Source organism: Siphateles boraxobius, unplaced genomic scaffold (assembly GCF_051911475.1).
Source record: "Siphateles boraxobius isolate OS27281-9 unplaced genomic scaffold, OSU_SipBor_1 80, whole genome shotgun sequence".
Classification (NCBI taxonomy): Eukaryota; Metazoa; Chordata; class Actinopteri; order Cypriniformes; family Leuciscidae; genus Siphateles; species Siphateles boraxobius.
This window is the reverse complement of record NW_027509209.1, coordinates 614705-639066: the sequence shown is the minus strand read 5'-3', so window position 1 is coordinate 639066 and position 24362 is coordinate 614705. Positions and strand designations below refer to the sequence as shown.

Here is a 24362-nt window from a genome sequence, read left to right as displayed (position 1 = left end):
ACGCAATATAAAAAAGTTAATAAAAAAGTTTGAATGAGAAAATAGCTGCTAATAATAATTAGATTTTTAAATTCAAAAGAAAATGTAACTGGTGCTTGCACATGGATTTGCCTCCATAAAATTGAAGTTGACATAATGATTATTGCAAGATTTCTATGTCTGTGATATTCTTGTCTTTAACTTTATTGATACAATAAGCAGCCTTCAAATTTGTACAGTGCATGTCAGTTTATCTTGTTGCAGTTTATTTCAAACTTATTTAGCATCATGCAACTATATGTTTTGAAATATGATATATAATAATAAAATAAAATAATTTTTAAATAATAAATATTAAAATATAACAAATATCTAAGTAAATATATATTTTTTACTATATATATATATAAATATATATACTTATTAATTAATTTATTTTTTGCTACAGCAAAAAAAAAGATTTATTTATTCAGTTAGTTAGTTAGTTACACTCACCGGCCACTTTATTAGGTACATCTTGCTAGTACTGGGCTGGACACTGCCTTAATTCTTCATGACAACATACAAGGTGCTGGAATTTTTTTTTTAGATTTTAACTTTCTGACACGGCGCATTATCCTGCTGGAAATAGGGCTGTAGTCAAGACCACCTTTGTCGAGTCCAAGTCAAGACCAAGTCCAAAGAGGTTCGAGTCCAAGACAAGACCGAGTCCAAAAAGGTTTGAGTTCGACTCAAGACCGAGTCCAGGACAGGAAAAAAAAGTCTTATGCATGACATTATCAAGACAATCATTTTGGGTTATTATTTGTTGATCTAAAAGCAAAAACAGTGTCACAACACCCAGGATTTTTAAGTGTAGACATTCCCCTTGATATCATATAATCTTCTAATCTAAAGAAAACAGAATGATGACATATGGTGATACCTCATAATAGCAGTGTTTCACTGTGGATCTGAAAGACGCATCCAGATAGCCCCTCATCACAGGCCATTCTTGAGACTCGCCCTCGAGGGGCATGCTTATCAATTCACCGTTCTGCCGTTCGGTTTGTCCCTAGCACCCGTACATTTACGAAGTGCAGAGTGAGACTCCGGGGAGTGCGCGTGCTGAATTATCTCGACGACTGGCTGGTTCTGGCGCAATCGCGGCTCACACCAGAGCAAATAGACGGCTTTTATGTGTGCTTACTGCGAACATAATAAAGACACCTGGACTCGGTTGAGACCAAAAGCCATATTTGGCAAGACCAGTGGCCGAGACCGAGACAAGTCCGAGTCCGAGACAAGTCCGAGACCATAGAAAAACGGTCTCGAGTCCAAGACCGGACTCGAGTTTTGCAGCCCTAGCTGGAAATATACATCAGAAGAAGATGTGAACACTGTGGTCATAAAGAGATGGACATGGTCAGCACAGCAACAATAATCAGGTCAGCTGTGGCGTTTAAATGATACTCTAATGGTACTAAGGGGCCCAAAGTTTACCATTACACCACCAGAAGCCTTAACCGCTGATATAAGGCAGGATGGATCCATGCTTTCATGTTGTTTACACCAAATTCTGACCCTCCCATCTGCATGTTGCAGCAGAAATTGAGACCCATCAGACCAAAAAACATTTTTCCAGTCTTCTATTTTTTAAAATTGAGCAGTTGTGAATTATAACCTCAGTTTTTTACCCTAGAGATGGTTGTGCGTGAAAATCCCTGTAGATCAGCAGTTTATGAAGTACTCAGACCAGACTATCTGGCACCAACAAACATTCCACGTTTAAAGTCACTTAAATCATATTTCGTCCCCATTCTGATGCTTAAACTTCAGCAGATCGTCTTGACCATGTCTACATGCCGAAATGAATTGGGTTGCTGCCATATGATTGGCTGATTAGATATTTGCATTAACAAGCAGTTGAACAGGTGTAATAAAGTGGCTGGTGAGTGTAGTTTAATGTTTCTGGTTTTGTTTTCAGGTGAATTGCATTGGAAAAGTTGACAACTGTGTCCTAGATCGTGTTCCTGTGTGACCAGCTCTTCCCAAGACTTGAGACTGGAGGTCAGAGAGCTTGTCCCCTGGCCTGTTCCCCCAGGGTCCTTCCAGCAAGTTGGGAAGGGGGATCAGCCGAAGCGATCACATGGAGGACAGGCTTCTCTCGCCCCTCTTGCTGGCCATATTGTTTTTGGCAACATGTGCGAGCGATGATGACCACTCGCTGCACACACACCAGGTCAGCACCGCTCAGTGTGGCGAATACAGCAACCAGGTCCTGGAGGACGGCATGTGCCGACTCATGGCCACGTTGCCCCAGATGGATGACCAGCGCTGCCCGGACATGTTCCGCTGTACGGATGAGGTTTCATACTGGCTTCGTGAGAACGAGGAACGCAAACAGCAGATTCTGGCGCTGCGGGAGACGGTGTCCGAACTTCAGGAGGAGCTTCGCAACCACCGTCATCGAGTCAAAGTGTTAGAACTACAAGTGAGTTCAAGGAACTTTATATATATGTTATGTTTAAAGGGGTGGTAAAACACATTTTTTCGAAGGCTTTATTGTGTTTGTGGGGTGCACTGTAACGTGTTCATGCTTCATTTTTAAAAAATTGCATTATTTTTCATATATTTCACCTTTATTCTACACTGCTCTGTCCCTCCTTGTAAAAACGGTCTGATGGTTTCCGGGTTCTGTGAAGCCAGTCCCTCAAAACTACGCAATGGGCTCAGATTGGTTAGCTGGCCCAGTGTGTTGTGATTCGCTAACCGCCTAGTGCTCGTCACCCGGAAACGTCACGCCCCTTGCCTTAACCGGTAGTTTGCGCTTTGGTGTATTATAAACGATGGCGTCAATAAAACCAATCGCACCCGGGGAAACGTTAGTGAAGATGATCGAGCAGAACCTGTTCAAGAACGGCTGTTAAACGACGTTTCAGAAAGATTTGTTTTTTGTTGTTCTCTCATTACTTTTTTGATATGCTGTTATTTAATTGTACTAATTATTATAGAATTACAAAAAAATAAGCTTCATAAACAAGAATTTCATATAATCGTTGTAACAAATTAAATACTACAGTCCTCAAAGGGATTTTTTGAGTAAAGACTGCGGATCTATAGTGATCGTTTCTGACTGTATGCCACCGTTACTCTTGTATTTTTAGAACGATTGTAGCCAAATATCTGTCGCCAGAACTATTAACCCAAAACACTAAACATTGGCTTTAACGTTACTACAGTAAGTTAGCCAAATCAAACACAGAACCATGTTAAGCATGCCTGTAGATAAACAAGCATGTAGATAAACATAAAAGCTCTAATCAAAGAATAATTTACACTAATTCCAAGTTCGCTGTTGAGATTAAAAAAAAGTTTGTAACGTTAGGTGTTTGTCAGATAACGTTAAGTATGAATGAGCATTTAACAAACCAGCAGACCCAAACAGCGTTGCGATTTGTTTACTTCCTTGCTACAACGTACAATTAACAATACGAACTATTACAGGAAAACACATCGACGAAAAATAAATAATACGTACAGGTTGTGGCCCGTAAACAACAGCTTCTGTTCTTAAAGTTGGAACTGCTCCATCTTTCAGCACAAGCCGATGTGCGAATCCTGCATTGAACTCGTGAAGATTGTGAAAGCTTTCCTCCGTAACATGTGCAGCACAGAGAGCGAGATTTGGGTCATAATTATGAGGGACCGAGTTAAAAATACATTTTAACCATTGATCCCTAACTCCCGTGACCCTAGGAAGGCTGAACAAAGCGGACCTGCAATCCGGATAAAAATAACAGCGTTTCGACGGCATTGCGACAACAACAGCCTACTAACGTTATACCACAACAACTCTTCTCCAAAACAGCAATATAAAATGGCCTCGCCCCGCTTATTAAGTATTCTCGGAGGAGGGGTTTATGTAAATAATGGGGTTTACTGACGTCAGCATATCCTATGGAATGTCGCGTAGTCCAAAACCGGTCGTTTGCTGTAGTCCTTAGAAATTGATTTCTTTAAAAGCAAATATCTTCCTTTGCTTTGAACTTTGAGCGCTGTAACTTTGCAGATGTTGTTTATGCTCAAACAGCAACATTACACACTAGCTAAAGTTAGAAAAGTGAAATCGTGTTTTACCACCCCTTTAAAATCATCTAACTATCATTGGGACTGACTGATTCATCATAAGCTGTTGGAGAAATATTATAATTAGAAGAATAAGATGTTTAGAATTATAAACAAATAATGTTTTAAATAAGAACAATTATAAATTACAATATAATTTATTTACAATATACTTCTAAATTATAAAATAATTATTTAATTATCTTTAATTATTTACATTTACATTTATTCATTTAGCAGACGCCTTTATCCAAAGCGACTTACAAATGAGAACTATAGAAGCAGTTAAACTAACAGTAGGACAACAATACGCAAGCGCTATAACCCCTCTCAGTTTAACTTTAGTGCATTTTTTTTTTTATAGAATAGAAGAGAAGAGAAAGTGAAGAGAAAGTGTTAGTACTACTGAATCAAGGGCTGTCGAAAAAGATACGTCTTCAGCAGTTTCTTGAAAGTGGCTACTGACTCAGAAGCTCTGGTTGAGTTAGGCAGATCATTCCACCAACAGGGAACAGTCATAGTAAAGGTCCGAGAAAGAGATTTTGTGCCTCTTTGAGATGGTACCACAAGACGACATTCGCTAGCAGAGCGCAAGTTTCTGGATGGCACGTAAGTCTGAAGTAATGAGTTTAGGTAAGAGGGAGCAGTGCCAGTGGTTGTTCTGTAGGAAAACGTCAGTGACTTGAATTTAATGCGAGCGGCAACTGGCAACCAGTGCAATTTAGTGAGGAGAGGTTGTGACGTGTGCTCTCTTTGGCTTATTAAAGACTACTCTGGCTGCAGCATTCTGGATCAATTGAAGAGTATAATTATAAATAATTATAATTTTGTGCATCAGTGTCAGTTTTTTTGTCCTGACTGTTCTTCATCAGAATTCATGGGTACAGCACAGGAATGCAAAAATCAGTATGACCTGTCCCTGACTCAATGCCCTTAATAACCTGTGGGTCAAGCTTTTTCTGATTCCCTGATTAAATTCGGAAGCATTTGGTTACATGTGACCTGACCTGTTCTCGCTTATTCTATTTAAAGGACTTCCCATCTAGACAGTAAGGCAGAGGTGTAAAGAGTATATCTAAAAAACATATTTGAGTAAAAGCAGAGAGACCTTACAGTGACAATGACTCTATTACACGAGAACCATCCTAACAGGTCTAAAATATGTACACTTATAATAGGCTTACCATAGTGAATCAGGGTAAGACAAAAACGCGTTTTGGAAGAAGGATTGATGACTCGTTTAAATTTTGAACAAAAAAAGTTACAGTGTATCCTTAAGTACAGTAACTAATAACATTTACTTAAATACTTTACACCACTGCAGTAAGGTACTTTCTGACTGACTACGGAAATAAATCATCCCACAACTATCGAAGAGCAACAAATGGTAGAGTATACAAATAATGACAACAAAATAAATCTGTCAAAATTAGTACAGATTATTTTACGGATAAAACTGTGTGATAAAGTTAGTAACTGTGTTGGGGAGTTACACTAACAAAATGTAGCGGTGATACAACTTAACTTTTTCATTACTATGACAGTAGCTCAGCTGATTTCAAAACGTTGCTTTTGCAGTAATTTCCCTGAAGATTCACACCTTTTTGAATGTCCTGTTGTACTGCGGATGCATCGTTACTGCCTAGCGAGCTGCGGTAATCAAACAAACGTAACTTTCGGCTCTCTCATGTGTGGCACTGGAACATCCGATGCATTCTATTGAATCGGAGGACCATGGAGTGCCATTTAAATACATATACATGAATTTCAGTATATTACAAAGTGTCATAGTAGTATCATTTGATACTGTACCATGGTACCACTCTGGTTCCTTGGACCAAGTTCCTTGGACTACTATGTAAATACCATATTTACATACGGTATATCATAACTGCTCAGTACCATAGTATACTTTAAATTATACCATGGTCTGGGTGAATACTCGATTCTGATTGGCTGCAGGGTGTCCGTTAAAAAGTGATAGAGGACACCTAATAAAGTAGTTCTGGTGAAACTGCCTGTTTACCATTCGAAATTAATAAATAAATGCGCTGCCTACAACAGCTGTGAGTAACCATAACAACATGCAGTCAAAGTATTTGCTCTATCAAAACAAACATCTAACGTTAGTTAGATATTACATAGCCTACTAATACAACAATGAGCGACTTCGTTATTTCTTTTAACATTTATGGAGAATATGTCAACTTTGACGACTGGGATGCTATTGAGGAAAGAAAAAATGTAAATAAAACGGAGAAACGACACAAAGAGATAACACCGGGAGAACTGAGTCAAACAGAAGAAAACAAAAAGATGAGATCAATACGAAAAAAAATACGAAATTGGCAGTAAATACATTCAGAGACTTTATTGTACAAAAAGAAATGGACTCCAGCTTTGAATATTACACCGCTGCTGCTCTGAATGAGACCCTGCGGGAGTTTTACGCAGCTGTCGAGACAACCGAGGCAGGAGGAGAGTAACGTTACAGCGTGAAGGGTTCTACAAGCTCAGCGGACTATAAATATCTCCGGTTGCTAAATAAACCGTCAGGCAAGTTATTATTTGTAAAAACTAGATTTAGCCTAATTAAAATATAAACTAATGTTTAAAAAAAATATTTGGCAAGTGACCATGGTATAAGCGGGTTAATGCCCTCCGAGGTGATCATTGTCAGGTTTTAATGGACTTCGGCGGAGGCAACCGTTCTCCGCTGCGCGTCGGCCGGTTCACACCTCGCCGTCGTCCATTAAAACCTGACAATGGACACCTCGGAGGGCATTAACCCTTACGTATCATGGTATTATCATCTGATAACTTCGAGAGCTTCTGTCGCTCCGGCCAACTCGGCTTGACGTTTTCAGCCTAAAGTCTCCTTGACCCGAAGACTAAGGAGATTAACACAGGAGACCTTACCTCTCTACACGTGCCTTCATTAGGATGCACCCTTAAGCTCTTCGTGCTGTTTAAATGAGGGGATGATTCACAGCTCACACACACACACACACACACACACACACACACACACACACACACACACACACACACACACACACACACACACACACACACACACACACACACACACACACACACACACACACACACACACACACACACACACACACACACGCCTGATCCTGTCTGCCTCTCCCTCTCTGCTTTCCACTCCTGGCCTTTCATGCAAACACACACAATACGCTGCAGCCAAATTACAAAGCTAATGGGAATTGTTCTTCACATCACTTTTTTTGATTGTGAGTCGTGATGTTTGTCTGTTTGGCTCCTCACAGAGTGAAGAGAAGAACCGCAATAGTTCATCTATTGAGCAGCGCTTGCACGAGCTGGAAGATCATTACGCCGAGGCCACGACCCTGTTGCACATCCAGGGCTCCTTGATCTACGACCTCCAGGCCCAGATCCAAAATCTTTCCCTGCTGGTGGAAAAAGTCAGACGTAATCCTGGCTGCATGATCAACATCGTCCGCACCAGCCCTCTGCTCAGCGCTCACGAAGCCCTGCATCCCGGTACGCCACATCTGGGAATTTGGAAAGCTTCATTTTTAAGCTGTATGGTTATATCCTAACCAAAACAACCAGGACTAGCCAGTTTTTCTTATAAAGTTTCGGATAGTTCACCCAAAAATGAAAATTCTGTCAATAATATAGTTTCAAACCCATAAGACCCATAAAACCCATAAGTCTATTGACCCAACTCTGGTGGTTCAAAACATTCATAAAGAGATCCTTTATGAATCATTTATCACAAATAAACATTGATCAGCGAACACACAGAGAGAGCAGTGCTTTCTCAATATGAAAGCTGCGTCCTAGTAAGGCTGCGTATCACGTCACCAAGCTCCCTCAAAGGACGTCTCAATTTGAAGGAAACTTTAGAGGCAGCCTTCGTTTCGCGTCCTTCTTTTGGCTTATTTTGAATGATTCATCAAGTGTATCCCTTGCGTCCTCCAATCACCCACAATCCTTTGCACACATTCCAATTCAAGAAAAATAATTATTGGAAAATAAAATGGCCCTGAGCTCGTTCAGTTATTAGGTCATTAAGATGTCATAAGGACTCAAACCTCAAGTTTATATATTTTTTTTATAATGCAGTGTATTAAACAATGGGATAAATGATGAACCAAACATAATTTAAACAAAATTGTGTTTTATTTTTTGTTTAGTGTTTATAGTGATGTTGTTGTTTTTAGAAAAAAAAAACAATTGAGGAACAGGAATGAAATTAGGTAACAGGAATGAACATTGGCTAACAGGAATGTGTATCTATATGTTTATACAGGTTTGACTACATTTGTGGGCTGTCAATGTCCTCACTAATATTGTGAAACCTGATGAACACTGATTAGTGAGCCACGCCTCACTGATAAAAAAGTCTTATAAATCGGCCAAATCATGTTTTTAATCTAAATGTAGTGTTTTGCACATGTTTCTGCGAGGGTTATGTTTAGGGTAGGGTTATGAGATAATATGTCAATAACAAGGAATAATAATAATGAGAAAATATCATTAATCTTATAGAAAAACAGTGGAAGTCTATGAGATGCCCTCACTAATATAGTGAATCGCGTGTTTTTATGTGTTTTGCAGTGTGAGTTTGTACCTACTTAACAAAATTTTGGGGACAAATCTGTACTCAGAAGTGAGCTAAACCTGACAAAATCTCCTAAACCCTCCATTTAGGGACATCCTCATTTGTAAAAAAAATAAAATAATACTGGGTGGACTTGTGTTTCAGTCTCCATGGTTTGTGGGTTCTCTACATGTTCTTCTCATACATGCGTCTCAATCACTTGTGGACAACCTTGATTATGACCCTAAAACACACGTCTATCACAATAAATGACATTGCAATAGCTGTGACAATGTACTATTACGCTGTTACATTGACCATTGTGACCTGATAAGTAGAAATTGGCTAAATTCATACTTTATGTAGTCATACCTATTTTCCTTAGCCATATTACTCCACACAGCACATTGTCTTTGACATTAGATCCATTTCATGAACTAAAACTAGACCTGGAAGCAGGAGAGTTGCTTGTAGGGGAAAGGTGGGACTGGGTACAAGGGGTTTCGATCAAAGGGGAACTTTAAAATCAGGTGAATAGTATTATTATAGAGTAATATATCAACTAAGGCTACGTCCACATTAATAGGCTGAACACGCTTAAATCAACTTTAATGCGTATGCATAAAATGTAATAAAAGCTCATTGTGATGATGCAAGAAACCAGACATAAAGTTCTCACGTTATTCTTCTGGCACGATTATTTTATTAGTAAAAAATCGCACGACTCACTGGTACTTCCACACTCTAATTAAATGTAGTATGTGCCCAAATGTACCCAAAAATGAAAATTCTGTCATCATTTACTCGCCCTCATATGAAGGCATTATATGATGAACAGATTTTAGGCTTGTATTTACATTTAAACAATGATCGACACATATATAGAGCACATAATTTATGGTAAACCAAGAAATGTGCATGTGTGACAGTCTTTTCATAAGCCTTGGAAACTAGACCTGGATTCGTCTCATGCCTTAATGACATTTTTGGATCTTCCAAAGTTTGCTGTCATGGACTAATAACTCGATTTGTGTTTCGGAGATTAACCAATGTCTAATGGGTTTGGATCGACATGAGACTGAGTAAATGATGACATTTTTTGGCTAGTATAGAATCACAGTGATTTACTGGCATGAACCAACAGATGGTGACAAATCATAGCAGTTTATCATACAGAATCCGAAATCGCTCACATATATCAATGTTTTTGCCTATATTAATGTGTTGTATGTGTTTTTCACTCCAGAGGTGCAGCATGTCAGGAACTGCCCCATCGACTGCGCTTCCATCTACTATAATGGAGTGCGTCGGTCTGGGATCTACACTGTTGTGCCCTCACTGGGGGCCATGCCTGTGGAAGTCTACTGTGATATGGACACCGACAGTACGAAACCGCACGACACAGGCAATCATGACTGTCCAGGACTCAACAATAAGCATGAGCCCAGTGCTTTGTGCCAGTTGATGGTCCCGTTGGGCCAGTTTTTATGCCTTAATGCAAACCTATTTGAATTGCTGTGGCACAAAAAACTATAAAGTTAATGCATTTTTAATAATTATGCACAACTTTACGTATAGCTATATTATATTATATATATATATATATATATATATATATATATATATATATATATATATATATATATTTAACGAAACTACTACAAATTAATCTAAAATGATGTGTTTTTGTTATTTTATTAGCTTTTAAAAAAATATTGCTATTTAGGTTTATTTTTATGTCAGCTTTCAGTATTTGTTTTTATTTATTTCCAGTAAAAAAAAAAAATTGCCTCAACTTAAACTTAATTCAAGTCATTACTTCCAAGACAGTTTGTTAAATATCCATTTAGTTTAAGTTTTCAAATAATATTTATATTTTACTTTATTTCAAATAACAGTTATTAGTAGTTTTAGTTAACGATAACCACTCTGATAGATACATTTGTTTTTGGTGCTTGGACCAGTGAAAAAGTTCAAATCTGAACGTTTGCAGTTCACACCCACTAGACTATTAGACTATTTTTTGTTTTGAGGGAAATCTACTGTGGATGAATCATTCTTTTATTTTTACATTGTTTATTGAAAAAAAAATTGTGACTTACCATAGAAAATGAAATTCTGGTAATGAAAATCTAAATGATTTCCCTTTTTATGTCTAATGACACTAGAGTTTTGTGCTGAAATTGCACCAGTGGGGCATATGAGGAACCTCTCAGAGGTTTAAAATAGCATGTGCAATCTTTTTTTGATGACCTGCAAAACACTGTAGTATAATTTCTGTGGTCATAAGATGAAACCTAAATGACCTGGCGTGTCCATTAAACTCATAAAAAAAGATTTGATTGTTGAATGCTTGAAGGTATACTCATTTTACATTTTCTCCCCAATAAAAGCTTTCATTTGATCATTCAAGCACATGCATAATGTATGTCTCAGGTGGCGGTTGGACTGTGATCCAGCGCAGGCAAGATGGCTCCGTGAACTTTGACCGCAGCTGGAAGGAGTATAAGGAAGGCTTTGGAGACCTGCACACTGAATACTGGCTGGGAAATGAGCACATACATGACCTGACCAGCCAGGGAGACTATATGCTCCGTATCGACCTGGAGGACTGGAGCGGGAAACACAAGCATGCTGTTTATCAGAAATTCAGGTGAGGCACATCAATCACTGACTGACTGGAAGGACTTCAAATGGAGGTTCAATTAGTTCAATAGTGACTACACATCTGGCCTACACTGTAAAAAAGAAAAGTACAATCAACTTGTTTTCAACAATCAACTTAAATTACATTAAACTGACTTAAAGTATGATTCTTGCATAACTTGAAAATTGCTTAACTTATTTTGATGAGTTAAAGCAATGTAAAAACACATGTTATCATAACTTATTGATCATATAATTTATACAGTGTAGTGACTAAAAACCCTTCAAATCCTCGATGAATATCATTATGCTTGCGAGGAATCCATACTTAGTGTGTGCGTTTGCAGTGTGGAGGACGAGGCCACTCAGTACCGTGTGCATGTGACGGGCTTCAGCGGGACAGTGGAGGACTCCTTCAGCTGGTACCATGACAAGCAGGGCTTCAGCACACCCGACACAGGCAACATCTGTGCCGAGATCTCCCACTCCGGCTGGTGGTATAACCAGTGTTTCTACGCAAACCTCAATGGTATCTACTACAAGGTATGATGTGGCCTATTATAGGTTATAGACCTGTTGTAGGCTGTGTGGTAGATTTTTCCCTAAACCTAACCACCTGCTACCTTGGTCTCGACTCCAATCGATGTCCACCAACGTCTCCAATCAACGCTTAATTCTACCTGGGTCTTGTCTCCAATCGGCATCCTCCAACGTCTCCAATCGACGTTTAATTCTACCTGGGTCTCGTCTCCAATCGACGTCCCCCAACGTCTCCAATCAACATTTAATTCTATCTGGGTCTCGTCTCCAATCGACATCCCCCAACGTCTCCAATCGACATTTAATTCTATCTGGGTCTCTTCTCCAATCGATGTCCCCTAATGTCTCTAATCAACGTTTAATTCTACCTGGGTCTTGTCTCCAATCGACATCCCCCCACGTCTCCAATCGACGCTTAATTCTACCTGGGTCTTGTCTCCAATCGACGTCCCCCAACGTCTCCAATCATTTCGCTTAATTCTACCTGGGTCTCGTCTCCAATCGACGTCCCCCAACGTCTCCAATCGACGTCCCCCAACGTCTCCAATCGACGTCCCCCAACGTCTCCAATCGACGTCCCCCAACGTCTCCAATCGACGCCCCCCAACGTCTCCAATCGACGTCCCCCAACGTCTCCAAACGTCGCTTAATTCTACCTGGGTCTCGTCTCCAATCGACGTCCCCCAACGTCTCCAATCGGCGTTTAATTCTACCTGGGTCTCGTCTCCAATCGACGTCCCCCAACGTCTCCAATTGGCGTTTAATTCTACCTGGGTCTCGTCTCCGATCGATGTCCCCCAACGTCTCCAATCGGCGTTTAATTCTACCTGGGTCTTGTCTCCAATCGACATCCCCCAACGTCTCCAATCGGCGTTTAATTCTACCTGGGTCTCGTCTCCAATCGACGTCCCCAGACGTCTCCAATCAGCGTTTAATTCTACCTGGGTCTTGTCTCCAATCGACATCCCCCAACGTCTCCAATTGTCGTTTAATTCTACCTGGGTCTCGTCTCCAATCGACGTCCCCCAACGTCTCCAATCGGCGTTTAATTCTACCTGGGTCTTGTCTCCAATCGACGTCCCCTAACGTCTCGAATCAGCGTTTAACTCTATCTGGGTCTCGTCTCCAATCGACATCCCCCAACGTCTCCAATCGGCGTTTAATTCTACCTGGGTCTCGACTCCAATCGACGTCCCCCAACATCTCCAATCGACGCTTAATTCTACCTGGGTCTCGTCTCCAATCGACGTCCCCTAACGTCTCCAATCGACACTTATTTCTACCTGGGTCTCGTCTCCAATCGACGACCCCCAACGTCTCCAATCTACGCGCCCTAATGTCTCCAATCGACGCTTAATTCTACCTGGGTCTCGTCACCAATCGACGTCCCCTAATGTCTCCAATCGACGCTTAATTCTACCTGGGTCTCGTCTCCAATCGACGTCCCCTAACGTCTCCAATCGGCGCTTAATTCTAACTGGGTCTCGTCTCCAATCGACGTCCCCTAACGTCTCCAATCGGCGTTTAATTCTACCTGGGTCTCGTCTCCAATCGACGTCCCCTAACATCTCCAATCGACGCTTAATTCTACCTGGGTCTTGTCTCCAATCGACGTCCCCCAACGTCTCCAATCGACGCTTAATTCTACCTGGGTCTCATCTCAAATCGACGTCCCCCAACATCTCCAATCGTCGCTTAATTCTACCTGGGTCTCGTCTCCAATCGATGCCCCCCAACGTCTCCAATCGTCGCCTAATTCTACCTGGGTCTCGTCTCCAATCGACGCCCCCCCAGCGTCTCCAATCGACGGTTAGTTCTACCTGGGTCTCGTCTCCAATCGACGTCCCCTAACGTCTCCAATCGGCGTTTAATTCTACCTGGGTCTCGTCTCCAATCGACGTCCCCAAACATCTCCAAGCGACGCTTAATTCTACCTGGGTCTCGACTCCAATCGACGTCCCCTAACGTCTCCAATCGATGTTTAATTCTACCTGGGTCTCGTCTCCAATCGACGTCCCCTAACATCTCCAAGCGACGCTTAATTCTACCTGGGTCTAGTCTCCAATCGACGTTCCCCAACGTCTCCAATCGACGCTTAATTCTACCTGGGTCTCGTCTCCAATCGACGTACCCCAACATCTCCAATCGTCGCTTAATTCTACCTGGGTCTCGTCTCCAATCGATGCCCCCCAACGTCTCCAATCGTCGCCTAATTCTACCTGGGTCTCATCTCCAATCGACGCCCCCCAGCATCTCCAATCGACGTCCCCCAACGTCTCCAATAGAGGTTTAATTCTATATGGGTCTCGTCTCCAATCGACGTCCCCCAACGTCTCAAATCGACGCTTAATTCTACCTGGGTCTCGTCTCCAATCAACGCTTAATTCTACCACTTGTTCCCCTAACTAAATTATTTGCTTCCCTATCTGACTTGCTTCCTGTGCAGGTATAATCGACAAACAGACTTCAGCAAATGTCCTTTAAATGCTTTAATCACGGCAGGGAGAGTACTCGAGCAGTTCTCAGAACATCTCTCCCTTGAAGAAGCAAGGCCGGAGGATCTCAGACTAATTCCATTGAGAATCCCACTAGTAAACACGGATACAACAGTTTTTATAGACCTCATGTACCAGAGAAACGAGGGCGCTGCCATCTCTAGAATATTGTCTTTGAACTTCCGTTTTTGCGCTCACTCTGTATATTTCTATGGCATCGCTGTCCAGGAGTAATTAGCTGGTTAACTCTATTGTAGAGTTAACGAAAGTTATCATGAGCATTGTAATGTTTATAATAAGCATTGTAAAGCATATGTCTTAACAAATGGACCTTGTAAATTTTTTAAACGATCCGTTCATTCATAACTACGCAAGATCGCTGTGAAAATACAGACCGGAAGTCAAAAGACACAGGCTCAGCGCTGAAAAGGGGCGTGGCTACATAAGGTCTATTGAATAAGGTTATGGCAAAATGACATGATTCATCACATAATTTCCCCACAATTTGATTGGTTCTTCAAACTCTCCTGTTACTAAGATAGGAGCAAATTCTGTTATGGTTGATTACCAATTTCATGGTTTCAACAAGTTTAGACACCTGTCTAGTTTCATTTCCCATATTTGCTATTTTTACACTCACACAACCAAAGTCATGAGTTTTCAACTAAAAGGGAAACATACATTTCAAATTCAAAAGCATATGAATGTTGTTCCTGCAGGAAAACAAATGTTAGTTGAGTGATTAAAAAATCTATCACAGCTGTGAACCCAAAGGTTGTAGGTTTAAGCCCCAGAAGTGTTAAATCATGAGCTGCTGCTGCTTTTGAGCAAGACAATCGAATGCAATTGCATTTAAGACCTTTTTTTGATTATGATTAACATTTTTTATGGCTCTGTTATGAAATTATTGAACACTTTTTATGCGTTTTGGTCATTCATTTACAGGACAACAGCATTTTGGAGGCCTTGAAAATGCAAAATTTGTGAATTTGTGAAAAGTGACGTCATGCGGATGTGTATTACGTGTTCAATCTTTAGGTGCGTAGTTTTTTAGAATACAGTGCTTTTAATCCTTTTCGCAGATCTGTGACAACTTTGTCTTCTGTACGTGAAAAAAAACGGTAGGAAAGGAAAAACTTTTCAGATATATAATAAATATATTATTTTGCTAGGACATACATATCCAGATCATTATTTTTATTTGTCCGTCTTGATCGGTCCAAAGGCGGCATCCGATAGAACGGGTGAAGGTCTCTGCGTGTTACTGTCTTTCCGGGTGGCAAAATAATTTAATTCCATTTAAGCTTTTATCTGATTCTATTTTATCACGACCTCGAATTTAAGTTAGATTACAAATTGGTTATTGGTCAAGTATATAATAGTTAAATAGAACAATCAAATGTATTGCTAAACTGTTTACTTTTATTTTGCCCGTTCATATTAGGAAGCTCGCTCAGAGGTCCTCATGCCTTGTTTAACGCGGATCTCACGATCACAAGCTCGCCAGCTTCGGTCACCAAACAGAGGTAGTTGCTATATACCTGAGATCAGTCGCATTCACAGTTACACAATCAAAGATACTTTGGTATAGCCCTTGTGATTGCATACACTTGAAATTAAAGTAACATTTACTTTACTTCAGTAGAGGTATGGCCACTACCACAGATATACATCAACCAACTTTACTTGTCTTCTAACTTTACATGCCGTGGTTTCCCATGTACACGTCTAAAGTAACATTAAATTAAAACAGAGGTAAAACACACCCAGATCTAGGTTGGTCAAGCAGCACTTTTGCTGCCCTAAATGGAAATTCACTTCTTGTCTTGGCAAAACACGTACAATTGCGGTAACATACGAATCCGTTTAATCTACCTGGGAAAATGTAACAATGTAACAATTTATTATGTCAGGTAAATGTATCATGCCAATTTTATAATCAGTTCAAAGATAATAAATACAAAACATCAAATGCTCTGGAATAAAGAGAGAAGATGCGAACCTGACATTATAAAATACATGATGCGAAGTGCCTGCATACACTGCATCACGGGCTGATCTGAGTTACAAATTGCCTTGAGCCTCTTGTTGCATTTCTTTATATAGAGAGAAACTTCTTTCACATGGAAACATTTGCTAACAATGGGAATATGCATTCCGAGTTTACACCTTTTTGGGAGCAGAATGCCATTTGCCTGGAGGACCCACCCCTCCTCTATGTGCCAGTTATCTCTAAACTCTTAAGAACATTTTACCTGTTGGTTTACTTCTTTGGGAATGAGGTATTTGTACCAGTCGCACTGAGACATTTCAAATGAGACCAAACATGTATAATACTGATTGATAATTGTTCACACTAAATCATAGATTTTTTGGGTGAATATCTAGTGATCTCAGCGTGAGAGAGACACGACATGGGGGAGGTGATTGACTCGGGATGCTAGTTTCTCAAGAGAGTCAAATGTTAATTTCCAGGAAGGTCCTTTGTCTACTCAAGAGTTCCTCAACCAGACTGCCCGGCATTTCTCAATTCTTAAATTTTCAAAAACCTTAAAAACTTGTCGAAACGTCTCAGTTACGTATGTAACCCTCGTTCCCTGAGTAGGGAACGGAGATGTTACGTCGGATGACGACGAATGGGGTTTCGCTTAGAAAGCCAATCAACTTCGAGTATTACAAAATGAGCCAATGGCAAAGAAATGCCATGGGTCTGCGGAATTTGCATAGCGTATCTCCGCCCCAACTCGTGGGTATAAAAGGAAGACGCCGGCAACATGTAGATATGTTTCTTCACTGAAGAGCCAAGACTAAGCTCAGGCGATCCCCGCGGTACAGCGGAAAGTGGCAGGCAGACGTAACGTCTCCGTTCCCTACTCAGGGAACGAGGGTTACATACGTAACCGAGATGTTCCCTTTCGTTGTCACTCCAAGTTACGTCGGATGACGACGAATGGGGTTACCAGTCTAATCACGCCACCTTCTCGGCTGTCTTCCAGTGCCCTGCGTAAATCTGAGATCCTTGTCGTGAGACTGGCACGGACAAAGGACTCCTATTTAGCACAGGAATACCAAGGTACACAGGGGAGCATATCCCATAGCTTAGAGGAAATATGCAATTATTGCCAACCCAGAGGGGGGGACTTGGAAAATACACATATGACCCAGAGGGATGCATATGGAGAACACTGGGGTGTCCAGCCGCAGGTGGAATATTTCAACCCCAGGGGTGGCAAGGTGGCTTGCCAAGACACATGCTCAGAGGGCCTTACAGTGGAAATACACATGTGGGGGTCGCTCAGAGGAGAGACCATGCACACGGGAGGCACCTAGCCGACGCGCAGGCAATAGACACTGGCGCCGACGTCAGGAGTGCTGGAGGAACTCAGGGCTTTCGGAGAAGCTCACCTGAGGAGAAAATGCACGTATCCAGTCCGTGGAGTGGAATGGCGAGTAAGCGAAGACACCTGAGCGGGTCCAGTACTAGCTGGTTAAAGCGAGTACATGAGAGGACACTGGCTCCACTCAGAGATTGTAGAATCTGGCGAATGTGTTAGGTGTCGCCAAGCCTGCAGCTCTGCAGATGTCTGTTAGCGAGGCGCCATGCACTAGAGCCCAAGAGGATGCCACACTCCCACTTGGAGTGGGCAGTCACACCAAGGGGGCACGGTCGACCTTGCTGCTGGTATGCCAAAGCAATGGCGTCCACTATCCAGTGAGACAACCTTTGCTTGAAGAGAGCCTTTCCCTTCAGCTTCCCACCATAACAGACAAAGAGCTGGTCTGAGGTCCTGAAACACTGCGTCCTGTCTACATAGGCGCGGAGAGCGCGTACTGGCCAGAGCAGTGCCAAGGCTGGGTCTGCCTCCTCCAGGGGCAGCGCTTGCAGGTTCACCACCTAGTCCCGGAAGGGAGTGGTAGGATCCTTGGGCACATATCCCAGCCGGTGTCTCAGGATCACGTGAGAGTAAGCCGGCCCGAATTCCAGGCACGCTTCGTCAACGGAGAATGCGTGCAGGTCCCCTACCCTCTTGATGGAGGCCAATGCAACCAGGAGCGCTGTCTTCATAGACAGGAACTTAAGCTCCACTGATTGCAAAGGCTCAAAGGGAGCACTCTGCAGGGCAGTTAGAACCACTGAGAGGTCCCAAGAGGGAACAAGAGGAGGGCGAGGAGAGTTCAGTCCTCTCAGGAACCTGATGATCAGGTTGTGCTTCCCAACGGACTTACCTTCGACCGGGTCATGGTGTGTGGCAATAGCGGCAACATAGACTTTCAGGGTGGAGGGAGACAGCCTTCGCTCCAACCCATCTTGAAGGACGGAAAGCACGACACTAATCGAACATCTCCGGGGGTCTTCTCGGTGAGAAGAGCACCAGTTGACGAAGAGGTTCCACTTCAACGCATAGACGTGTCTAGTGGACGACGCTCTAGCGGAAGTGATGGTAGCCACCACCGCTGGTGGTAGGGTACTCAAACCTGCCTCGTCCCGTCCAGGATCCATACGTGGAGGTTCCAAAGACCGGGACGAGGGTGCCATAGGGTGCCCCGTCCCTGAGAAAGGAGGTCTTTCCTCAGGGGAATCGGCCAAGGAGGTGCTGTCGCGAGGAGTACTAGTTCGGAGAACCAGGTCCGGGCGGGCAGTACGGCGCGACCAGAATGACCTGCTCCTCGTCCTCCCTGACCTTTGCACAAGAAGGCTCACTGGGGGAAACGCATATTTGCGGCCCCGCGGCCAGCTGTGCGCCAGTGCATCCGTGCCGAGCGTGCCCTCGGTCAGGGAATAAAACAGGGCGCAATGGGTTGAGTCGTGAGAGGCAAACCGATCTATCTGTGCGTCCCTGAACTGGTCCCAAATCAGCTGAACCGACTGGGGATGGAGTCGCCAATCTCCCGGGAGGGGCTGAAGCCGTGAGAGCTCGTCGGCTGCACAGTTCAGGGCTCCGGGGATATAAATGGCATGAAGCGACCTCAGATGCTTCTGACTCCATATGAGGAGGTGGCGGGCGAGTTGCGTACGGCGGGAGCGTAGACCATCTTGATGGTTGATGTACGCTACAGTGGCGGTATTGTCTGAACGGACTAGTACGTGTTGGTTCTTGAGCACGGCCCCGGAAGCGGCGCAAAGCAAGACGTACAGCCAGCAACTCGAGGCAATTGACATGCCAGAGGCGTCGGGGTCCTGTCCAGGAGCCCGCGGCAGCACGTCCATTGCACATGGCACCCCAGCCCGTGGAGGAGGCATCTGCCGTTACAACAACATGCCGCGAAGCTCGTTCCAGGGGCACTGCGGCCCGTAGAAAACTGAGGTTCGACCACGGGGTGAGGTCTGACGGCAGGTCGAAGTAACTGTTACTCGGAAGGTGCCGTGTTGCCATGCCCACCTCAGGACTCTGTCGCGAAGCCAAAGCTGAAGCGGTCTCATATGAAGCAAACCGAGAGGCTTTGTTGCAGCTGCAGATGCCATATGCCCCAGGAGCCGCTGAAAAAGTTTCAGTGGAACCGCACTCTTGCCCTCGAACTGTCTCAGACAAGTCAGCAGTGACTGCACGTGCTCGCTCGTAAGCTGCGTGGACATGGCGACCGAATCGATATCCATACCAAGAAAAGAGATCCTCTGCACGGGGCAAAGTTGCTCTTTTCCCAGTTGACCCGAAGGCCCAGACGAGCTAGGTGCTGGAGCACTAGGTCCCTGTGTTTGCAAACCTGGTCTCGAGAGTGAGCTAGGATCAGCCAGTCGTCGATATAGTTCAGGATGCGAACCCCGTGTTCCCGAAGGGGAACAAGGGCTGCCTCGACGACCTTCGTGAAGACGCGAGGAGACAGGGCTAGTCCGAATGGGAGAACCGCGTACTGGTATGCCTGCCCCTCGAAAGCAAACCATAGGAACGGTCTGTGTCGAGGCAGAATGGAGACATGGAAGTAGGCGTCCTTCAGGTCAATTTCTGCAAACCAATCCTGGGGCCGCACACATTCGAAAATGCGTTTGGCAGTGAGCATCTTGAACGGCAGCCTGTGAAGGGAACGGTTCAGCACGCGCAGGTCCAGGATTGGCCGTAACCCACCGGTTTTCTTTGGGACAATGAAGTACGGGCTGTAGAAGCTGGTCCTCATCTCGGCCGGAGGGACGGTCTCGATCGCACCCTTCGCCAGCAGGGTAACGATCTCTGCTCCCATGATAGGGGCGTTGCCACCGACCAAAGTGGAGCGGACTCCCCTGAAGCGGGGAGGAGACCGCGCGAACTGAATCGCGTAGCCGAGCCTGATCGTCCGCGCGAGCCTGCGGGACAGGAGGGTAAGCTCTAGCAAGGCTCCCAAGAACTGTACCAGCGGGGTCATACGGACCACAGACTTCCCACCGGTGGTGCAGCAGGGCGGAATGACTGGCCCAGACGTGGACGGGATAGCGGCCCGGTGTGGGGGCACAGTCATTAACCGCGCCCTGACAGAGGAGACCAGGGAAGGATGAACGTTCCACGAAGGTCTGCTCTGCCAGGGGGCTGGCGACAGAGGCGGATGAGAGCGGCACGGTCCGGGGACGGCGCGCACTGTCAACCGGCTCTGGGACAGAGGAGGACGAGGGGTGCACGGCTCGGGGGCGGCGCACCATGTCGTCCGTGAACTCTGTGTGCTCAGGGATGAACATGTCACTTCTTGCTTTAACCACATAAGGGTTCTGGCCCCCGGGGGTGAGCAGCAAGGAGTGGAAAACAAAGGAATCTCCCCCGGTGGAGGAGGAGATGGACTGCTACCATCTCCTGAGAAGTGACCATCATCCCTGAGCAGCCCGTCTCAAAGGCGCCGCTTGGCCAGGCGTTTAGTGGGGGGCGGGGCAGGAGAGGGCTGTGGCGTCCCCCTGCGACCTCCAGAGCCAGCCTGGGTCAACGGGCAGGGTGGAAGGCGCGGGAGGGCGCCTTCGGCGGTGGGCAGACTGAGGGATCTGAGCGGACGGCGGGGCCGTCGGGGCAGAATATGCCTCAGTCTGCTCATGGGCGGTTGAGAACTGTTGTACAGCCCTGAACCGCACCGCCGAAGGATATGGGCCTGGGATATGAGGACCTGGGATATGAGGGTGTCGGGCAGACGGGACCGCCGGACATCCTGCACATCGGACAGGTTAAGCCACAGGCTTGAATGGTGTACATCACCTGACCCAGGGAGCGTGCGGCCACTTTCGTCGCTCGGGGAGCAAGGTCAGTGGCGGCGCGCAGCTCGATGAAGAGCCCTGGGTCAGTCCTGCCCTTCTGCATGTCCATGAACACCTGGGCCAGGAAGACCAGCAGAATGGCCATGGCATGCAGTGAGGCGGCTGCCTGTCCTGGGCGCTATAGGATTTCGCCACAAGTGTAGACGATAAACTACAGGCTTCGGACGGGTGCTTAGGATCGCGCCGAGAAGAAGCACTCTGAGGACACAGTTATTTTAGTATCACAACAGAGCGTTCAATCGGGGGAACCCAGTGTACCCATGATCAGTGGCCATGGGAAGGAAGGGTGGAGGAGATCAACGAGGGATCGCTGGAAGACATGGGGGTCTTCGAGGATTTCGAGATCTCCTGATGCACATCCGGGAAGAAAGGTATTGGGGTTAGACAGCGACGAGAGTCAGCGGCCACGCCAAAACCAATCGTACAGCAGCGAGTGCTCAGGACAGGGTGGAGGGTTCCACCCCAGTCCGATGCTCGCAGCGGCCCGGGAAAGCATGGCCGTCATCTCAGGATCTGACTCGACAAACGCCATATGCACACCCGAAAGTGGCAGCACTGTCAAATCTTCACTTCCTGAAGATTCTTGCCCGCCCTGTGATGCTGCGATGGACAACAGATCCGATTCTGGAACGTCAAAGGAAACTCGCGGGGGGTCCTAAGACGGGCCCGCGGGCGTCACGTGATCGTTCACGGGTTGCGTCAATGAAGAGGGGGGCGTGGGGCACGGACAGATAGGGCTAACCCAGGCGTGCGAGCTCTTTTGTGAGAGAAAAGAAACTTTGAAAGTGTTGAAGCGCCCGGGGAGAAACACACTCACTGGCAATCCACTGCACAGATAAGCAGGAAGCGCGCACTCGCCGGGAGATCGCCGTCACACTAACTACAGAGAATCTCGCTCGTCTGTAAGAAGCTGACCGTTCAGAGATGGCTTGTGGAGTGAAGAATTAACTTGGCTCCGAAGCGAAAACATATCTGGATGTTGCCGGCGTCCTCCTTTTATACCCACGAGGTGGGGCGGAGATACGCTATGCAAATTCCGCAGACCCATGGTATTTCTTTGCCATTGGCTCGTTTTGTAATACTCGAAGTTGATATGCTTTCTAAGCGAAACCCCATTCGTCGTCATCCGACGTAACTCGGAGTGACAACGAAAGGGAACTTGTTTTTCTTTTTTTGCAAATTGTACATATATATATATATATATATATATATATATATATATATATACCATTTTTTTTTTTTTTAAACATGCTAACACATAGTCATCATAGTCCACAAAAGTATGTTCTGTGGTATGATTTCCAGTTTTATTCCGAGTTTTTAAACTCAGGACAATTAAACTAACTAGACATTTTAGAGCTCACAAAAATTCCAAAATAAATTTTAATCAAGAAAATCATAATCATCATAAAAGATGTGCATTCAAGTGATTGTCTGAATAAATGCATTTAAAAAGTGACAAAGTATATAGATATCCTCACATTTGAAGCTAAAGGATCTTTGATGATGTCTAAGTGTTCTGTCATCCTGATCGACAGGGCGGCCGCTACTCTCCGAAGGGGAAGAACCCTCTTGGGCCGGACGGTATCGTTTGGTACACCTGGAAAGATTCAGATTATTACTCTCTGAAGAAGGTCAGCATGATGATCCGACCCAGAACCTTCCGACAGCATCTGTCACCCTGAATCAGGCCCGACCAATGAGCTCGGGCTCATGACGTCAACCAGCCAATCACAGTTCTCAGAGCCACAGCGATGCAGGGATGCATGGAGTCTTTCATGGTTATACAGTGAAAAATGTGTGTATGGACTGGTTCATTTCTCTGAATGTACTCAAACGAGGCCATTTTTCCAGCAGGTTTATACCAGAGTGAAGACTAGTGAAGGACTGCTGCTGAAAATGTAAAGTCAGTGTTTGCCATTCAGTAAGCCTATGTGTTACATGCCTATATTTTATATACCTATGGTTTTAAATCTTTTGACTTATTTTATAAATGTGTATTAAAGTAGATTTCATTTCTATAGAGTACAATGGGACAAAAGGCCCCTTTTTCTCCCAAAACACTAAATAGCAACAAACACCCCACTGCAGTTTCTTCACCACTGGGATCACCTTAATGAACCCAAACTTTTTAGTCCTTTTGTTTTGAAATATAAAAATATATGTTTAAAATATTGCATAATTATGTAGACTATTTTGATTGGGGAAAAAATACTTCATAAAAGGATAGTATTTGGTTAAAAAAACAAAAAGCCTCCTAATTGAAGGGGCTGTCAGGTAAAAAAAAGCCAAAGACCGAAGCCAAAATCACTGTAGCACAAACACATTTCCTTTGTGAAATATAGCCTATCTGCAATAATAATGTAAGTTCCTGATGTACACTCTAACGTACTAAAAGCAAGAAATTGTATAGTAATAAAATACCTGAGTGTTTATGAAATGCCAAAAGTGACTGCAATAAACGGGAAATTATAACCTTTGTTGAAGGGATTATTTTGAATATGTAGGACTTTTATTTATTTCTCTGGTATTATACATTTTCATTGCATAATGATTTCTGTTCTAATGTGAGATTAAGTAACCACAAAATCACTCAAAAAGGTCTTATTGGTGTGTAAAGCACATTCAGACAAACAGCACGAGACGGCCTAAAAACAGCTGACTTGCGAGTCTCGGTCTCCAAACCTTGAGAGCCGATTGGCTGTTAACCAACAGCGCTTAAAGCGTCACTTCGCCGATTTTCAACCCGCTTTGTATTGTTACAATGGCGGTAGTATATGTAAATGAACAATGT

The 24362-nt window shown here is 44.1% G+C and overlaps 1 protein-coding gene across 1 annotated transcript; it reads left to right on the top strand.

Annotated features, from left to right (window-relative positions):
* Positions 1 to 1983: 1983 nt before the first annotated feature.
* LOC143730737 (angiopoietin-2) lies at positions 1984 to 24043 on the top strand. Its single transcript, XM_077221308.1, has 6 exons — positions 1984 to 2452; positions 7383 to 7617; positions 9930 to 10067; positions 11120 to 11336; positions 11677 to 11872; positions 23107 to 24043. The coding sequence occupies exons 1-6, from the start codon at positions 2108 to 2110 to the stop codon at positions 23251 to 23253; spliced, it is 1278 nt and encodes a 425-aa protein (XP_077077423.1). The 5' UTR covers positions 1984 to 2107; the 3' UTR covers positions 23254 to 24043.
* The last annotated feature ends 319 nt before the right edge of the window (positions 24044 to 24362 follow it).